Consider the following 18,417-nt stretch of genomic DNA (forward strand, 5'->3'; position numbering starts at 1 on the left):
ACCTCAGAGCTGGTGCAAATTTGGGAATTCAGGCAAAACCCCAGAAATTGTTACCTTCCCTTCCAGGTTCAGCCCTTCAGCTTATAAATGGTGGGGATTTTGTTTTAGTCCTGAGTACTTCTGGTCCCTCTGGATCCCTGGAGCTGGACGTGTCAGGAAGATGCTCTGTGACCCCATAGTGTTTCTACAGACCACTGAAATCTGGTGACTGACCACTTGTACTTTTAGAGTAACTCATACATGGGGTGCTGCTTTGTTTCCTCTGGCTGTCTTCTTCCAAACTAATTAATTCTGCATATGAAAATAAGCCTACATTAAGGTTAGTGGGGACAGACCCAGGGCAAGAGAAGAAATGGGGTGGCAACACTGAGTGTGGTGAGGAAATGAGTCTAGAATCTAGTAAGGGGTCTTGGATTATTCTCATAAGGGATATCTGTATGTTGTTCTGAATTTCTACAAAGATAGATCAACATCTCTAAAGGTGGGCTGGATGCTTTCCCAGAAGTTTGGAGTCTGGTTAAGGTCCAAATTCACCATTTCAATGTCTCCCAAAGGTTCACAAAAAATATTTTATCAACTGTAGGAAGCACTCATTCTAAGTGGGTAGTTAACAATTTGATAGATCTCTCCACTGAATTAATTCTGGCAAAGCTGGCCTTAATGACCAACTCAATCAGGATGATTTTACCTACTGAGAACATTCAGCATAAGTCTTTTTAGCAACTGAGCCAAAGAGTTTCACTTGCCTGCCCTTCTGTTTCATTTAAAATTCCCAACTGGCTTACACATTACTGAATCAAAGTCATGCTCTCAAGAAATGAATGAATGAATCATTCACAAAACATCTCAGAATTCTCTACAACAGTGAATTGAAAGTTCTCTCAGTACCAACTCATGGTTAGCATTTCCTGATAACAGAAGCATTTGAGGGTGGGCCAAATAAAATAGGAAATTGCATATAACTCCTGTCATCATGGCTATGTGAGTGTTTGTATAAGATAATGGCTACATGCAATGAGTTGGGCATATTTTCTTACTGTTGAAAAGCAAAAAAGAGTTAAGACACTAATGAGGCAGGAGGGAAAAGTGCTTAGGATATACCCGACGGTAAGCAGAGCCTTTCCATTGCTGGAAAAAAAATCCTAGAGCAGGCTGTCTTCCCTTCTTTCAAGCCACAAAAATGATCTAGAATATCAATTTTCAAGCATTTCTGACCATGACTCATAGCAATAAATAAAATTTTATATAGCAATCCAATATAATGCTGTCTTACTGCCAACTATGTATGTATACCTGTATCTATCTATCCATATCCTTCTATCTATCCATTTATTCATCCATCTACCCACTCATCCATCCATCCATCCATATACATATAGTGAAACAAACGATGGCTATAACTTACTCAATTAATTTTATAACCTATAATTTGAGAATCAAGCTCAAATATTTCTTACTACGAAGTCTCTGGTCTTACTAGAATATCATAATGTGCTGTACTTTCATTTCTGTCTTTACCAAAACCAAATGAAATGTTTTTGCTAGACTTTATGTAGATAATGCCTTAGAAGTCTCCTCAAACAAATGAAATTGTGTCACTAAAGTTGAATGAGCTTTGGAACACTGAGTAAGTATGAGCCACTTGTAACCCCATCCCAAATAAAATGTGGCATGTATGGGCTCAGTCGTGTCTGATTCTCTGCAACCCCATGTACTATAACCTGCCAGGCTCCTCTGTCCATGGGATTTTTCAAGCAAGAATAAGAAGGTTGCCATTTCCTTCTCTAGGGGATCTTTCTGACTAGAGATTGAACCCACGACTCCTACATCTCCTGAATTGGCAGGTGGATTCTTTACCACTTGTGCCACCTGGGAAGCCCCTTCATTAAAACATGGTACCCAGGAATATAGCCAGCTTTCAAAATCCACCTGTTTCTAACAAGATTAGCAGCTAAATTTTCATCAGAAACAATGAAGATCAGAAGGCAGCAGAATGACATATTCAGAGTGCTGACAATGAAGAATTTTATATCCAGAAAAAAAAAAACTTTCAAAAATGAAGATGAAATACACTCCCAGACTAAAAACAAACAAACTATGAGAATTTGTTCCTGGCAGACATTCCTGAGAAGAAACACCAAAAACACGTTGTCAGGCTGAAAGCAAGTGACACCACAGATGAGGCCAGCAAAATTCTCTTTAGTTGATGATAAACTGATTCTTAGCAAAGCATGGAGAAGGTTGATTTTTCAAGGCCCCTTTGACTTTCAAGCATGAATGAAATGATCCTTGTGCTCTTGTTATAGGCCTTGTTTTGGCCCCCACCTAAGTTTGCATTCCAGATAGCTATTATATGATTTCTCTTCTTTTGCTCTATAAATCCAGAATCAATTAGGAGGCTAAGAAGTAATGAAGATGTTAGTATGAAGACAAGGAGATGGAACCATCAAGGAGAGTGTCCCCAAGGACAACCATCGCAGGTAAAAGACAGCAGTTGATTCAGGCTCCCCAGTTCCTGCAGCTCACCTGGATAAGACAAGCTCTAGGAATGATTTCCTTCCTTTTCCCACTCCTTAATTCACAGCACTGTATCTAAATGGCTGCAAAATTTTTAAAAATATTTTTAACACAAAATCATTATTTATGCATTATAAAAACAGAACTGACTCATTAGAAAAGACCCTGATGCTGGGAAAGATTGCAGGAGAGGGGGACAACAGAGGATAAGATGGTTGGATGGCATCACTGACTTGATGGACATGAGTGCAAGCAAGCTCTGGAAGTTGGTGATGGACAGGGAAGCCTGGTGTGCTGCAATCCATGGGGTCACAAAGAGTCGGACACAACTGAGCAACGGAACTGACAGAAACAGAAATAGGTACATATGCCAAAAAATGGGTAATTTCATATATAATTTTTAAGTACAACATAAAATTATCTCACAATAATTTTTAATAGAAAGTAAAAAACATTTTTAGTAAAAATACTTTGGGTTAGAAGTTGGTAAGAGTAAACTATGATTTATTAGATTAACTGGGATAGGGGCTAGGCTCCTAAGGGTTAAGGACAGCTGAAAGGGGATAGAGGCTGGTTGTGTAAGGTGGGAATTTACATTCAGGATAACTATGAGTATGGAACTTCCCTGGAGGCCCAGTGGTTAAGACTCTGCACTTCCAATGCAAGGAGCATAGGTTCAATCCCTGGTCAGGGGATTAAGATCCCACATTCTGCAGGGTGCAGCAAAAAAAGAAAAAAAAGATAACTATGACTACATAAAAGAAGAGAAATAGGACAGCAGCAAAGAGGAAAGTAGGGCAATAGCAACACATTTCAGATTTCAGGAGCCCTCAAGATGTCTCACGTACCAGGGAAGAAAATGATGCTAGAAAGAAAGGAGTGAAGAATGGGGTCACGGGGATTCTCTGAACCAGATAATCTCCTTAGAATAACCAATATGGGATCAAGCCATAAATCACAGAAAGATAACCCAAGGGATGCTGTTTCTGTGCCAATGGGATGCAGTCTCATCTAACATCTGACTGGCTTCTTACCACGCGAAGGACCCTCCCTGCAGACCTTGAGCACTATGCCTTCCTGGGAAGGGTGAGCCATCCACTCTGAGACCCATTTCCTACTAGGCTACCATTTTGCAATGAGAGAAGGTATTGCAGCATTTCTGAGGTAGAGAAATGGGTGTAACGGCTAATGTTTTCCTCAACACTGACATGAGTCACAGGTAGATAGGAAAGATAGTAGTCTTGGTAATAGCTGTATGGGTCTCCTAGCCCAGCACAAAGCCTGACACAAGTACTTAATAAAAATTGGCTGAAAGAATGCATACATGTTCTTTTACATAGTTGTAATTAGAGCAGGCACAACTGCTTATCCTCCTTTTTGTAAACATTATATCAAATTTATACAAAGCTTAATGATTATCAGTTTTAATGGCCACCACATACCAGTCCATGGGCAGACCTACCATAGACTGTTTAAACTCACCCTTCCCGCTGAGCAGTGAGCTGCCTGCAATGATTCATAATTATAAAGCACGCTGTCAAATGCTTTTCCACATTTTTATGGATCATTTCCTCTAGATACACTCCCAGAAACCTACCTTGGTCATAGCGTAGGGATATCTCAAAGGCAATGAAATATTCTGCTCCAGAGCTTACAAAAGGACAATGCCTTCTCACCACCCTCCTCAATGAATGGGGAGGCTGGTGCTATCACAACTTCAGTATTACATATTATTGTTTAAAAACCTTCACCAATGTGATAGTACATTTAAAATGATCCCTCATTGTTTACTTTAATTATCTTTGAAAGCTAATAAAGCTAAAAGCAATTTAAAAGTCCTATTTGTGAACTTTACTTTTTGCTCACTTCAAATAAAAGCTTTTCATAATATGACAAAGGTAGTGGGAGCCCCTAAATATACATGGTATATTGTGATGGTTTTAAAAGAATAGGAGAAAATTTAAAAGAATAAGAATAAAGAAAATAAGGAGTTCAATGAACTGTGAAGCCTGGCCCATAATTCACCAAGATGCTCCATTTTCTGGCAGCTGAGGGGCCTGCAGGGGATTCCAGCCAAGAGCCCTTTCCCAAATGGGGTCAGGACCCAAGTGTGCAGTCTGCAAAGTAGAGCTGGTGAGCAGCTGGTTGCAGTGGCCCCTGCGGGCCTGAGCTAGACTCCAAGCAGTGAACAGGGGGAGGCTGAGCTCCACAGGGGCCCCCATTTCTGCTCATTAGCCCTTCAAGGAAGTAGCAAGCTGTCTGTTGGAAGGGATTTAGCCAGGAACATGAGTACAAAGAGTTTGACCCTAATTAAGCACTGATTGGCTCAACCCACTTAAAAAATCTAACAGATACATGAATACTGATTATTCAAGATGGCATTCAAATGAAGCTCTGACTATGGGCTTCTCTAGGCTTCCCTGGTGGCTCAGTGATAAAAGAATCCACCTGCAATGCAAGACAGAGGTTCAATCCCTGGGTTGGGAAGATGCCCTAGAGGGCATGGCAACCCACCAGTATTCTTGCCTGAAAAATCCCATGGTCAAAGAAGCCTGGTAGACTACAGTCCCTGGGGTTGCAAAGAGTCAGACACAACTGAAGCGACTGAGTGTGCATGCATGCATGGGCTTCCTTGGTGGTTTAGCCATAAAGAATCCTCTTGCAGTACAGGAGATTTGGGTTTGATCCCTGGGTCGGGAAGATCCCCTGGAGAAGGAAATGGCAACCCACTCCAGTATTCTTGTCTGAGAAATCACATGGACAGAGGGTCCTGGCGGGCTACAGTCCAGGGGGTGGCAAAAGAGTTGGAGATGATTTAGTGACTAAACAACAACAATGGCAAGGACTAGGCACGGGAGAAAAACAAATCCAGGTTGCTTAAGAATCTTGCTCTGATATTTTAAAATCCACACAGAGTACTGTTTTGTAAAAGGCACATTTTATGTTAAGATTCTTGAAGCAATTCATTTTGACACTGACCCTATGGAGGGTGTGTTTGCAGCACGTTCTCTGTCCTCTTCCATGTTCCTCATGGCCTTCCTCTGCAGTGGCCCCGACTCTCTGTAGCCCTCGCATCACTGAGAGTTCCTCTGTGCTCAGATGCTCCCCCGAGAGTGTCTGCATCCTGAACCCTGAACCTCCGACTTCCTTCTCCTCCCACCTCCAGCCCATGTTCTCTGTCTTCGCTGCTGGACCAAGGAGTGCCCGTGGAGACAAGCAGCACAAGTGCATGTCTGTTTTGCTCCAAGGATTAGAAGACCTCGGTTTAAATTCTTCATCACCTGGACCAGGGACCAACTGTCTGGATCTGCTCCCAGTCCTGGAATATGCAGAGACAGAAGCCCCCATACAGTCCATTGAAGCTGAAGACCAGGATAAATGAGACCAGAGAACACAGGCAGTGGTCACACTGAAGTGAGCACTGGACGAGAACTGAGTCCACCGGGGCAGGTCCTGATTCTACCAACACAACTGCTATGGGCCCAGGCAAGCAGGACACTCCAACACCTCTGTGTCCTGTCTGCAAAGTGGTGGATGACGGGGCTGGACTCAGTGGATTAAACAGTCTCCCTCAGCTCGGACACTCTGGGATTCCATATGTGCCATTCAAGTGTATTTTTATAATTTTATCTCCCTTGGCATATAGTGCGATTTAGGCACAGCACAAGCTCTCAACTGCTGCACAAACTAAATTAACAGGGAGTCTAAATCACAGAGAAAAACACTCCAAAAGAGCATAATAACAAAGTTAGAGCTTATATATGTGCCTGCAATGCGGGAAACCTGGGTTTGATCCCTGGGTTGGAAAGATCCCCTGGAGAAGGGCATGGAAACCCACTCCAGTATTCTTGCCTGGAGAATCCCCATGGATAGAGGAGCCTGGAGGGCTACAGTCCATGCAGTCACAAAGAGTTGGACATAAACACACTAAACACATGTGGATGTGTGTATATTTATAACCTACCACCATCAGAGATACAAGCACTCAGCATCCTTAGTTTATTCATACAAATCTATGTGATAATCATTTACCTCTTGTTTCCTTCTGAAAATCTCCAGGAAGCTACTAACTACTTAAAAAAAATTTTTTTTAATTTTGATTTGGGGTGCAGCCAATTAACAATGTTGTGATAGTTTCAAGTGAACAGTGACGGGGACTTAGCCATACATATACATGTATCCATTCTCCCCCCAAATCCCCTCCCATTCAAGCTGCCACATAACATTGAGCTGAGTTCCATGCAGGAAGCTACTAACTTCTAATTCCAACATTACTGACCACTAAGCGATGGCACCCCATTCCAGTACTCTTGCCTAGAAAATCCCATGGACGGAGGATCCTGGTGGGCTGCAGTCCATGGAGTAGTGAGGAGTCGGACACGACTGAGCGACTTCACTTTCACTTTTCACTTTCATGCATTGGAGAAGGAAATGGCAACCCACTGCAGTGTTCTTGCCTGGAGAATCCCAGGGATGGGGAGCCTGGTGGGCTGCCGTCTCTGGGGTCGCACAGAGTCGGACACAACTGAAGCGACTTAGCAGCAGCAGCAGCAGCAGGGTTCAGTTGGAAAAGCCCCTGCTTCGCCACCGTGTGCAAACACCAAGTTCAATTTTTCTAGTCTGAGGCTTGTTGGTGAAATGTACATGCTTCATCTCACATGGAAAGCACAAGAGGCCACAGAGATGATCTGCTCTACCTGCAGGAAAACTGGACTAAGAGTGGGACTTCACAATGGAAATTCTAGGAAACATGTCTAGACGCAGCAGCAGGCATGGAGACTGGCAGGCATTTTGTCCTAGACAATTTTGCAAACAGGGTGGGGGCTGAGGTGGGGTAGGACAGGCGATAACTATGAGTTGGGCATCCTGAACCCCCAGGAGACCTGGCTCTCACAGACAGCTCTTCAGGTGTAGTTGGGTCTCGTTTAGGGTCAGCTGGTACCCTGCCCTCTGGCCCTTCCAGGGAGAGGGTGACCTCCAGCTGGAGGGAACGGCCAAAGTATTGTTTGCAGCTTTGCAGGAAGCTGTTTGAAAGGGTCATTGAAAAGTGATCTTACTAAATCAAGCTGTACCAATATTTTTGTTTCCTTTCATGCAATGCCACGTTTAAAGGCGTTAGATGGGACCTGTCTATAAAGCCTGGGAAACAAGTCTGTGTGACTTAAGTTCAGAAAAACAAAAGCATCCTGCTCTTAAAGCACAGAAAACAGAGAAGGTGGGAAGACCTACATCTGTCTCAGAGAAAGTCCTTGCTTTGGGCACCTAATGGATATTTGACAAAAAACAAAAACCCGAACACTTTTTCAAAGAAAGGCCACATATCCTGACACTTATGCTCAAATGATAAAGACTTTGCCTGCCAATGTAGAAGACATGAGTTTGATCCCTGGGTCAGGAAGATTCCCTGGAGAAAGAAATGGCAACCCACTCCAATATTCTTGCCTGGGAAGTCCCATGGACAGAGGAGCCTGGCATGCTGCAGGCCAAGGGGTTGCAAAGAGTTAGAAACAACTGAGCAACTAACACTTTCCAAAGTTCTAACAGATTTTTAGAACAAGAAGCAATTATTAATTGTATGGTCTATAACTTATTTTTTAAATAAATGACAAATAACTTTCACTTGTCTGGGAAATGGCTTTGTGCAATGTTGATGGAGAAGAGAAATTCAGAGACTTGACCTCCCAGATGTCCCCAGTCTCCATCCCAAACGATGACACTTGAATTAAGACAAAGTGTTTGAAGAGGTAAAAACTGGGAACCTGCTGATCTACACATGGCAGTCACTGGGCAGGTGTTCACCACTCTCCTCTCCATTCAGATGAAACATGGAAGCCCCTAAAACCAGTAGGAATCACCGGATCAAGGAGTAAAGAAAGAATTAACAGAGCATGAAAAGGAGAATTTTCCTCTCTTCACAACGTGATCAAGGATCATCTGTGAAACCTAAGTCTTTTAACTTTTAGAGGAAAGATCCACAAAAGGAACAGAAAGCTGTTACATGGATAAGGAAAGAGACCAGGCCTCTGAGGAAGGCAGTCTGCCAGGTCTAAGGGCTAAACTGAGCCAGGGCTGCAAGGGGACCCCCACTCTCCTACAACAGTCTCCCCACAGCTCCTCTGCGCTCTGTAGAAACCCACAAAGTCTTGGCACTTCCTAAAATGGACAAGCTCTCCACCTAAAGTCAGGGAAAGTACAAATCAGACAAATGGCTGCTAGTTTTGAACTAAAATGCTAAGATCACAACACTGTCTAACATTAGCAAGAAAAAGCACTAAAAGTTTTATTCTTGTAGCTGTAGCAGCAGCTACAAACCTGCTGCTGCTGGTTTGTAGCCTTTTATGTTTTACATAATTTAAATATTTTGCAGGTGAAATTTAACCTACAAATAGCTGTGAGGGAAATGACTCCTTCAGAAGAGCCTCCATCTTATAAGTGAAAGGCATGTGTAAGTTCCCACTGTTGGGACTGTCTGGAAGGGACCAGCCCCATTGTGGTAGGATCTAAGGAGTTCAGTAATTACAAAACCCTAAAGCAGGTTGCCACATGAAACCCAACTGCAAAGACAGTTAAAGAGGTGTGAGGTTTGTCGGATGTTGTGTCTGAGGTCATTCTTGCTGGCTCCACTTATTAAATTAACTAAGCCTATTTTTTCAATGAAAGGAAAAAGCAGGCAAACTAGAGATAAAAACTGAGTGCTTACAAATAGACTTCTGATGTTTTACTTCTCTTTTGACGCAAGAAAGCAAGCCTGATTGCCCACTAAGGCAAAAAGCTGACACCTCAGAGGTTCTCTATGAAACTGGACTAGTCAACAGCAGTGTTCGTGATAGTAACTGATACTCCTCAGGAGAACTTCTTAGACTTTGGTCCACGTGAACCACCTGGGGTTTTGTCAGAATGCAAACTGAGTCAGGCAATGGGGCCTGAGATTCTGCATTTCTAACACGCTTACAATACTGTCGGTCTGCGGACCACACTCCGAGTAGCAAAGCTATTGCTATAGTTTACTGAGAACTTTCCTTGGTGATTCTTTAGTTTGTCTGGGTAGGTGAGAATCTGTAATTCATAAGGCTCTTTAGGGAATGTATCTTATTCTAACATGAACTGAACCGATCTTATTGCAAAAAATAGCACTAGGCCAGGTATAAGCCATGTGTCACTCAATACAACCGGCTGCCAAGCTCAAGTCTACTGATCACTTCTGGACTTTTCTAGAAATGTTTGCTACTTGCCCTGCATATTGAAAGCTCAACAAAAGCCTGCAGTGTGAGTGAATGAATGAACACACAAATGAGAGAGGGAAGAAGGAAACTCAGTGACCTTGGCTCCTGGCTGGCCCCTGTGCATATTTAAACTATCTTATTGGTCTTTCTACTGCTCATTTGTGGAGATAGGGGAACAGTACAAAACCATCATCACATGTGGTGAGAAAGAGGGAGGGAGGGAGGAGGAAGAGGAAGGGAAAACAACACGGGCAGTAGCTGACTCTGCGGGACCACTGAGCGCCAGGTATGGAGTTAAGTCCTTTACATAGGCTGTCTACTTGATCTTCTCAAATCTTCTGTGAATTCTGGGTTATAAAGAGTCCCACTTTACAGCCCGGGAAAGTAAACCACAGAGAAGGCTGATAACTCAAGGTAACCCGCTTAAGAAGGACGAGGTGGCTCTGGGCCCAGCTCTCCAAACCCCACCCTATAAGCTCCCTTTCTGTTGGACTCCACAAGCTGTTAGTATCCCACACCGGCTTGGCTGTGTGGCCTCTCCACAAAGGGCATTAACACAACTCTAAAGAGCTGTAGATATTTTTGGTGCCTGTGTTTCTATTGTGCTGATGCACCTTAGCACATGGTTGCCATGTGTTTACCAGTTTTGTCTAATTTTTTTTTAATTGAAGAGTAAACAAATACCTGTAGTGAATACTGAGAAGAAAATTGTTTCTGGAGGGGTAACGTTTTAAAAGTTTCAAGAATATACAAAGAATCTTCATGTACACTTAGTATGTTTTAATGTCTGGATTAAGAATTGATAGGAGTAGTTAAGAATTAATGAGTCGATAACTTTGGCACTTAGGAAGCCCTTCCGCTGCACTAACTCATTTGGTTCTCATGTCATCTCTCTGAGGTCAGGCAGGCAGCACCATCCTTGTTCCATCTGTAATACAAATAAGGCTCGAGGGATGTGAAATTCAGAGCCAGAGTTCAGATAGATACCTCCCTCCCCACACATCGCTGCCTGTGCTTAAAGACTTTATTTGCTTTAGTGACAATCAGCAGACTGACCACTAATGAAAATATTTTAAATTATATGAATAATATCATTTGGGCGCTTATCTCGCTAACCATTTTCTTCTACATTACCCTTAGAGAGTCTAATTAATGACCATGGCCACATACTCGGCAAGAGTCCTGAGCCACCCAGGGAACCGCTTGGGAGGCCCCGGGGTGGCACCTGGACCACGCAGCACACAGACTGAACCCACGACTGGCAAAAGGCCCCAGCTGAGTGCTTGACTTGAACGTGGAGAACTGAGACACGCTGACAGCTCCTTCCAGGGCACGTGTGGGACGGGGTTTCCCAAACCGCAGAAGTAGCCCTCAAAGGAGTTCAGACACATGAATTTGACTATTCAACAGAAAAAACACTGGTTGTAGAAATAAAACTATGGGCCTCAAATCCTTACTCTGCCACTTAGCTAATTTTCCTAATTAGAGCAAGTTCCCTCACCTCGCTGCCTTAATTTTGGTATCCACAAGCTCAGACAAAAACACACACAAGCAGAGATGGAGGGAAGGACAGAATCTGGCACGCTGGCAGCATCGGGTGTGTGGTGTTTCCAGGCACAGAAAGCCTGCTCCAGAGCCTGGCCCACAGCAAAGTGAGCCTCTGCTTTTACTCAACTCTGAAAACGCCAAGCAAGGGAGAGTTTGCGAGCGTTAATGGCCTATGAGCAATATGGGGGCATTCTGATTAAAAATCTGCACGGTTTACTACAGACCAACTTTGTTGCAAGTGCTGTCTCTGGCAATAGAAATGGAGTTTTTCCTGTGTGTGGCACTCTGCTCTAAGTTTATGGATCTGGGGTAGGAAGAATAAAATATTTACCTTTTCCAGGGCCTCTCTGTCAAGTAGTTCTTGCACAGCTAGCAGCTTGATGCTGTAAGAAAAAAAGTAAAACCACACTTGAAAACAAAACATTTCACGTCACCAAGCATGAGACAAGTCATGAAAACAAAGGTCTGAAATTTCAGCCTGCATTTCTACACCACCCCCAGTCTGAAGGTGACCTTTGGTTTGAGCTGAAATGACCATTTCAGAACTAGCTGAAATGTTTCTGAATTGTAAAAATGATTTTACCATAGAATCCAGCAATTCCACTTCTTGGCATATACCCACAAGGGTTGAAAACAGGGACTCAGATATTTGCACGCCCACGTTCACAGTAACATGATTCACAGCAGCCAAAAGGTGAGAACAATGTGCATCATTGGATAAACGGATAAACAAAATACAGTGCATACATACGATAAAATATTTAGCCTTAAGAGAAGGAAGTTCTGGCACTTGCTACAACATAGAGGAAACTTGAAGACACCATGCTCAGTGAAATAAGGCAGACGCAAAAGGACAAATACTGTATGATTCTTCTTACGTGAAGTCCCTAGACGTGTCACACCCAAAGAGACTCAAAGTAGAGTGGTGGCTGCCAAGGGCTGGGGGAGGCGGGAATGGGGAGTTATTACTTATTGGGTACGGAGTTTCTGTTTGGGAAAATGTTCTGGAGATGCTGGCGACGGTTGCACACAAAGTGAGTGTGCTTAATGTCAGTGAAATGTACACTTATTAATGGCTGAAATAGTAAATTTTATGTTGCATACATTTCCCCACAAAAATTTCTAAAAGCAATTGATAGTTGCTTATGTAAGCAACTTCAATAAATTCAGAGGAATATAAAGAAGAAAACAGTTACCCATGTTCAGCACTAATCTTCCCTTGATGTCCCTCTGGTGAGAATAAATAACTAAAATCACTCCTTATGAAGACAGCCTGCTCACCCGCTCATTTGTTACTGCATATGGATGGAGCCCTCCTGGGTGCAAGAAGCCAAGAGCACCTGATGACTATGCCCTGCTCCTTGCCCACAAGTTCACAGCCTCCCAGAGGCCACGCTGAGGGAAAGGACCAGCAGGGTGCCAAGTGGACTGGCTGGGGAGCCGAGAGGAGCCCAGCCTGCCGAGGGCAGAGATGGCTTCCTCTAGGAGGGACCAGGTTAGCCTTGCCAGGGGAGGGGCCTGGGGAGAAAGGCAACCAGGGACAGAGGCACCACGGAGGAGAGAAAGGGCTTGGAGTGTATACAACTCGCCAGTTTCCAGCTTAGGGGCCAGAGCCTAGACTTCAGCCAGCAGCTGAGATGAGGGAGTTCAGATGTGTGGGAACAGGTCCCTTTTGTGACAAGTTGCTTTTGAAGTGTCTAGGGACACAATGAGCAGGCAGCCAGGGCAGGAAGGCCCAGCACACAGGAGGAAGTGGGAGCTTGGTGAGACTGTTTAGGGGGCAGGTCAGCTCTCCATGGTGTCGTTCTGCTCCCTCCCCACCCAGCTAATCTGTTTGTGGTCACTGGTCACTGCACCCCTACCAATCTGCACAAGCTCTCCCGAGCAGAAATTGGCCCTACCCGTACCACACACCTCCCTCAAAGGTAGTTATGCCCGTAACAAGTTTCACCTCAACCTACAGAATTCTTAATAATCTCCCTATACAGGCAGGCAGGCACTGCCCAACCAAATGACTAGGTTTACCTAAAAGCAGTTCAGCAAGTGCAATAAAAGTGTTAAAGGCCTACAAGAAACCACCGCCACCACCACCACCAATTTAGCAGACATCAGGGCTAATGGACAAGACCCTGTGCATTCCCTCTGCTCCAGTCACTGAGTTTCCTTCATCTCTTGGACATGTTTGCTTTTGCCGTTTCTCTGGCATGGAAAGGTCATCCCCAAGACCTTGACAACACCAGTTACATCTAATTACATCATCCCAGGCTAAGTTCAAATGTTAACTTCTCCAAGCAGCATTCCTGGTCACCTTGGATTTTTTTTTTTTATGTGTACTTACTGGTTGTTGTTGTTTAGTCACTAAGTCATGTCTGACTCTGTTGCGACCCCATGGGTTGTAGCCCACCAGGATTCCTCTGTACAAGGGATTTCCCAGGCAAGAATACTGGAGCAGGTTGCCACCTCCTCCTCAAGGGGATCTTCCTGACTCAGCGATCCAACCCGAGTCTCCTGCATTGGCAGGCGGGATTTTACCACTGAGCCATCTGGGAAGCCTAAAGCATTTATTTGTCAGGTTGCTTTTGTCTGTTTCCTCTCACTAGCAGGGAAGCTCTTTGAGGCCAGGGGTTCAAGGGTCTTCTCATTACATCTGTGATGTCTATAACTGACATGAAGGACACTCAGGAATATTTATTTACTGGCTGCCTATGAGGGCCCAGGGGCTTACAGACCAAGTTGCTCCTGGTATGGAGAGCTAAAATCACTGGTCAAGCTTTAGTTTCTCTGTCTGACAAAAAAAGCCCTCCAATGAGATGACTGTGTGTGTTTTGTGTTTTCCTCGGTGTGGACAGTGCTACACACATTTGTAGAAATGCCTGCTCTGTCTGGTGGCAGGTCAAAGCTACAGGTCACTCCTCAGTTCAGTTCAGTTCAGTTCAGTCACTCAGTCATGTCCGACTCTTTGCGACCCCATGAATCGCAGCATGCCAGGCCTCCCTGTCCATCACTAAGTCCTGGACTTCACCCAGACTCACGTCCATCGAGTCAGTGATGCCATCCAGCCATCTCATCCTCTGTCGTCCCCTTCTCCTCCTGCCCCCAATCCCTCCCAGCATCAGAGTCTTTTCCATTGAGTCAACTCTTCGCATGAGGTGGCCAAAGTACTGGAGTTTCAGCTTTAGCATCATTCCTTCCAAAGAAATCCCAGGGCTGATCTCCTTCAGAATGGACTGGCTGGATCTCCTTGCAGTCCCAGGGACTCGCAAGAGTCTTCTCCAACACCACAGTTCAAAGGCATCAATTCTTTGGTGCCCAGCCTTCTTCACAGTCCAACTCTCACATCCATACATGACCACTGGAAAAACCATAGCTTTGACTAGACAAACCTTTGTTGGCAAAGTAATGTCTCTGCTTTTGAATATGCTATCTAGGTTGGTCATAACTTTCCTTCCAAGGAGTAAGCGTCTTTTAATTTCATGACTGCAATCACCATCTGCAGTGATTTTGGAGCCCAAAAAAAGAAAGTCTGACACTGTTTCCACTGTTTCCCCATCTATTTCCTATTAAGTGATAGGACCAGATGCCATGATCTTCGTTTTCTGAACGTTGAGCTTTAAGCCAACTTTTTCACTCTCCATTTTCACTTTCATCAAGAGGCTTTTTAGTTCCTCTTCACTTTCTGCCATAAGGGTGGTGTCATCTGCATATCTGAGGTTATTGATATTTCTCCCAGCAATCTTGACTCCAGCTTGTGTTTCTTCCAGTCCAGCATTTCTCATGATGTACTCTGCATAGAAATTAAATAAGTAGGGTGACAATATACTGCCTTGACGTACTCCTTTTCCTATTTGGAACCAGTCTGTTGTTCCATGTCTAGTTCTAACTGTTGCTTCCTGACCTGCATATAGATTTCCCAAAAGGCAGATCAGGTGCACACTCTAATTCCCAATGCACACCTCTAGATTCCATGTTATCAACATGTAACACAAGTTACAGGCTAAGGAGAGTCCAGCTGTAACTCAAGTTTCAGAAGCTTAAACTGCTTCTGAAATAACCACTGGAAAATACTTATATTGGAGGAACTTCTAAAACAGTCTCTTGTTCCTGCCCTTCTCTACAGTCATGAAGTCCGATTTACTATCAGATATCAACAGGTTAGAGGAAAAGATTTAAACACTGTTAATAAACTCAACGCTCTTTTTCTCCCTATTCACAAAGATACTATATTCAAAAGACTGTAGAACATGATCTGAAGACCAACAGTCTCAGGCTTTGAATAAAGATGAAATTAAAACAATTTCTGTTGACTCTTTTCAGAGTCAAAATCTGAAGGACGCTATTCCCTGCTTTCACCAGATTACTTTCCTCTTGAACAGGGATAACAAATACTTGGCATGCACACTCTCCAACTCTCCTCATCCCTTTGCATGGAACTTCCCCCCGTTAGCTTATATACAGCTTCAGAATCCTTCTGAACACTCCAGTAAGCCACAGCCAATCCAGTGAAGCTGGCATGTGAGATGAAACCAATTTAGCTTCTGCTCTAAAATTAATACCAAATAGGTTTTGCGTGTTGAATGGAAACAGAAAAAAACAAAGACCTTTTCACACTATTTAAACCCAGCAACACAAATGAGCTTGCTTTAGGGGCAGATGGAGAAAAGATAACAGGACACTCAAATCTAGATGGTTTGAGGTTCATAATGGAAACAATACATGTTAATCAGAAGTTACTGCTCCAGCTCCTCATAACAGTGGATTTCTTCAGAAAGCTTGGGTTTTTTCCTCCTTAGAGTTGTAACCTTCGGGAGTTTCAAGATTTTTCCCATTACATAACTCTCCTACTGTTAGTTCTTACCTTATTGGAAACTCTCCAGGTTTGGAGTATTCGTTTCATTGTTTATGGTATCAGATTCTTCCAGCACATCAGATACTCCCTGGGAGGAAATTTCATACACACGAGGAAGCAATGAACCCGTTTACCAAATCCTCCATCTGACACCTCTAACTTCTTACCCTGGAAGGAATCTCATCTCTCAATTCCAATTTTGCCCCTCTTCTCTCCCGCCCTCTCTCCAAGTCTCTCTCTTTCCTTCCCTCGTTCCATCCTTTGCTAATTCCACGAACATAACTGGCACCAGGAAAACAAAGATGAACGCACTATTGTTTCTGACCTCAAAGGGGCTAGGATGCTTCTGGGGCACAGGCTATGGGAGCCATGTCTCTCTGAGGCTCTCCGAGTTCCAACATGGACCAGCAGAGCCAGACTAAACAGCGCATGTCTGTGGGGTGACCTGGTGCTGGGTCAGCATCCTGTGAAAACAGCAGAGCTCCCGTCAGATGGAAGCTTCAGTTTCTTTTTCACACTTGACTTTGAGAAGAGAGGCAAGTCATACAAAAGCAGCTGACAGCCGTGATTTATTTGGAAAAAAGGCCATTTCAAGGCCAAGTTCTGAAGTCAAGATGGGCAACACTTGGAAGGACCTAGAATGCATGCAATTAATGTTTGCTAAGTAAGCGACAAGGAAGTGAAGCACTTGAGGGCAGATGTCTTTAGAGCTCATTAGTGGCTGGCACAGTGAGGGCTGTAATGGAATTTGAAGCAGTGAAGGGGAACGAGTCAGGTAGACACTGACAGTAAGGAAAAGAAGAAGCAAAGTTAAAGAGAAGATGGAGGGCTCCCTGTTGCTTAGGGTGGCAGGTGGAATGAACCTCAATGACCCTGTAAAGGCAGATAACAGGTAACTATGTGGGTGCACAAAAGCACTTAAAAGAATAAAGTCCCAACCATACAGAAACTCTCGCTTCCAGAACAGATTACGACCCACACGGCACCAGAGTCAAGAATTCACTCTAGCCAGCTTTCTCTGAGGATTCTGACACTTTGAGTTTCCATTGCATTTATTAAGTGCCATAGCTTAGTGCATGAGATACAGTAGGTTTCAATAAATGCAGAAAGGGTGTAATACAATGGAGCCAGCATTCACTGCCCAGATAAAGCATTTAAGGGGTAAGTATTATGTACCAGGCACTCCTGGATGCAGAGGAAACAATGATGTACAATGATACAACGTAGCCTTTGCCTTCAAACTTCTAAGTTTAATGGAGGAACCAGGGAAGTGCATCAACCAGGTGAAGAGCGCTCTCTAGAGGCAAACTCAGCTGCTGTGAAGCTCTTTGGAAGAACTTAGTAACACACAGCTGGGAGGCTTCCTGGGAAGTGACTCCTAGGCTGACGCTTGCGGGCTTGCAGGGCGGAGAGGTGGGGTGGCAGGAATAGCACGAGGTGGGAGGCCGGGCACAGCCCGGGACTGCAGAATGACCGGGGAACATGGGGTGTCTGGGGTGTGGCGCAAGTGCTGAAAGGTTCTTCTGCAGAAACAAGCAGGGCCAGGCTAGCCACATTAAGGAGCTTGGCCTGTACTTGGGGGGCAAGGAGAGGCCAGATGATCTAGAGCTGTGGTGTGGCAGAGGACCCAGGACACAGAACATGCCCGGTAAATGTATTAAATGGCTCTGATGTGCAGAACCCCTGGGGGTGGAATGGGATGGAGGACAAGACTGGAGGTAGCGAGACCTGAGATAGGTCCTAGGAAGAGATGACGGAGGCTGGTGTGGGGAAAAGGCACTGGGCTATTTCCAAACTGATCAGCAGCTGGCAGAACCTGATGAAGAAGCAGCCGTGGGGGGTGTGGGAGAGAAACATCCCCTCGGCTCCCAGCCTGTGAAAGTGGGGGCTGGAAGGACCAGCTATGTGGCCTGAAGACAGTGAGTCAGGTTCTGGACACACTGACGCTGAGGCCTGTGGGAACTCTCAGTGGGGTATGAACAGCAGCTGACCATCCCTCCGCGAGTTCCAGGCTCTGCAGTGGACACCAGGCACATGAGGGCGGTGACTGAGGAGTCAGGTCACCCAGAGGGCTGTGCAGAGGGACAGAGCCTGAGGACCATCACCACATAAGAGGCAGGCAGAGGAGCAGGGCCTGTTGGGGGAAAGAGTAGGAACTGCCAGGAAGGTTAAGGAAAACCCAGAGCACGAGGCCCAAGAGCCAAGAGGAGAGCGCATCACACAAAGTTGGGGGGTGCTGGCTCTGATTCTGAGGAAGCCAGGGAAGCTGGGGCTGCTGTTCTG

The 18,417-nt window shown here is 44.7% G+C and overlaps 1 protein-coding gene across 2 annotated transcripts in view; it reads right to left on the minus strand.

Annotated features, from left to right (window-relative positions):
* Positions 1–18,417, minus strand: part of EEPD1 (endonuclease/exonuclease/phosphatase family domain containing 1) — a 192,298-nt gene that overhangs the window by 30,982 nt on the left and 142,899 nt on the right. For both annotated transcript variants that reach the window (XM_019958772.2, XM_019958771.2), the window contains exon 3: positions 11,620–11,671. In XM_019958772.2, the coding sequence (XP_019814331.2) occupies positions 11,620–11,671 (52 nt within the window). The remainder of the gene's footprint in view (positions 1–11,619; positions 11,672–18,417) is intronic.

This window comes from Bos indicus, chromosome 4 (genome assembly GCF_029378745.1).
Source record: "Bos indicus isolate NIAB-ARS_2022 breed Sahiwal x Tharparkar chromosome 4, NIAB-ARS_B.indTharparkar_mat_pri_1.0, whole genome shotgun sequence".
Lineage (NCBI taxonomy): Eukaryota > Metazoa > Chordata > Mammalia > Artiodactyla > Bovidae > Bos > Bos indicus.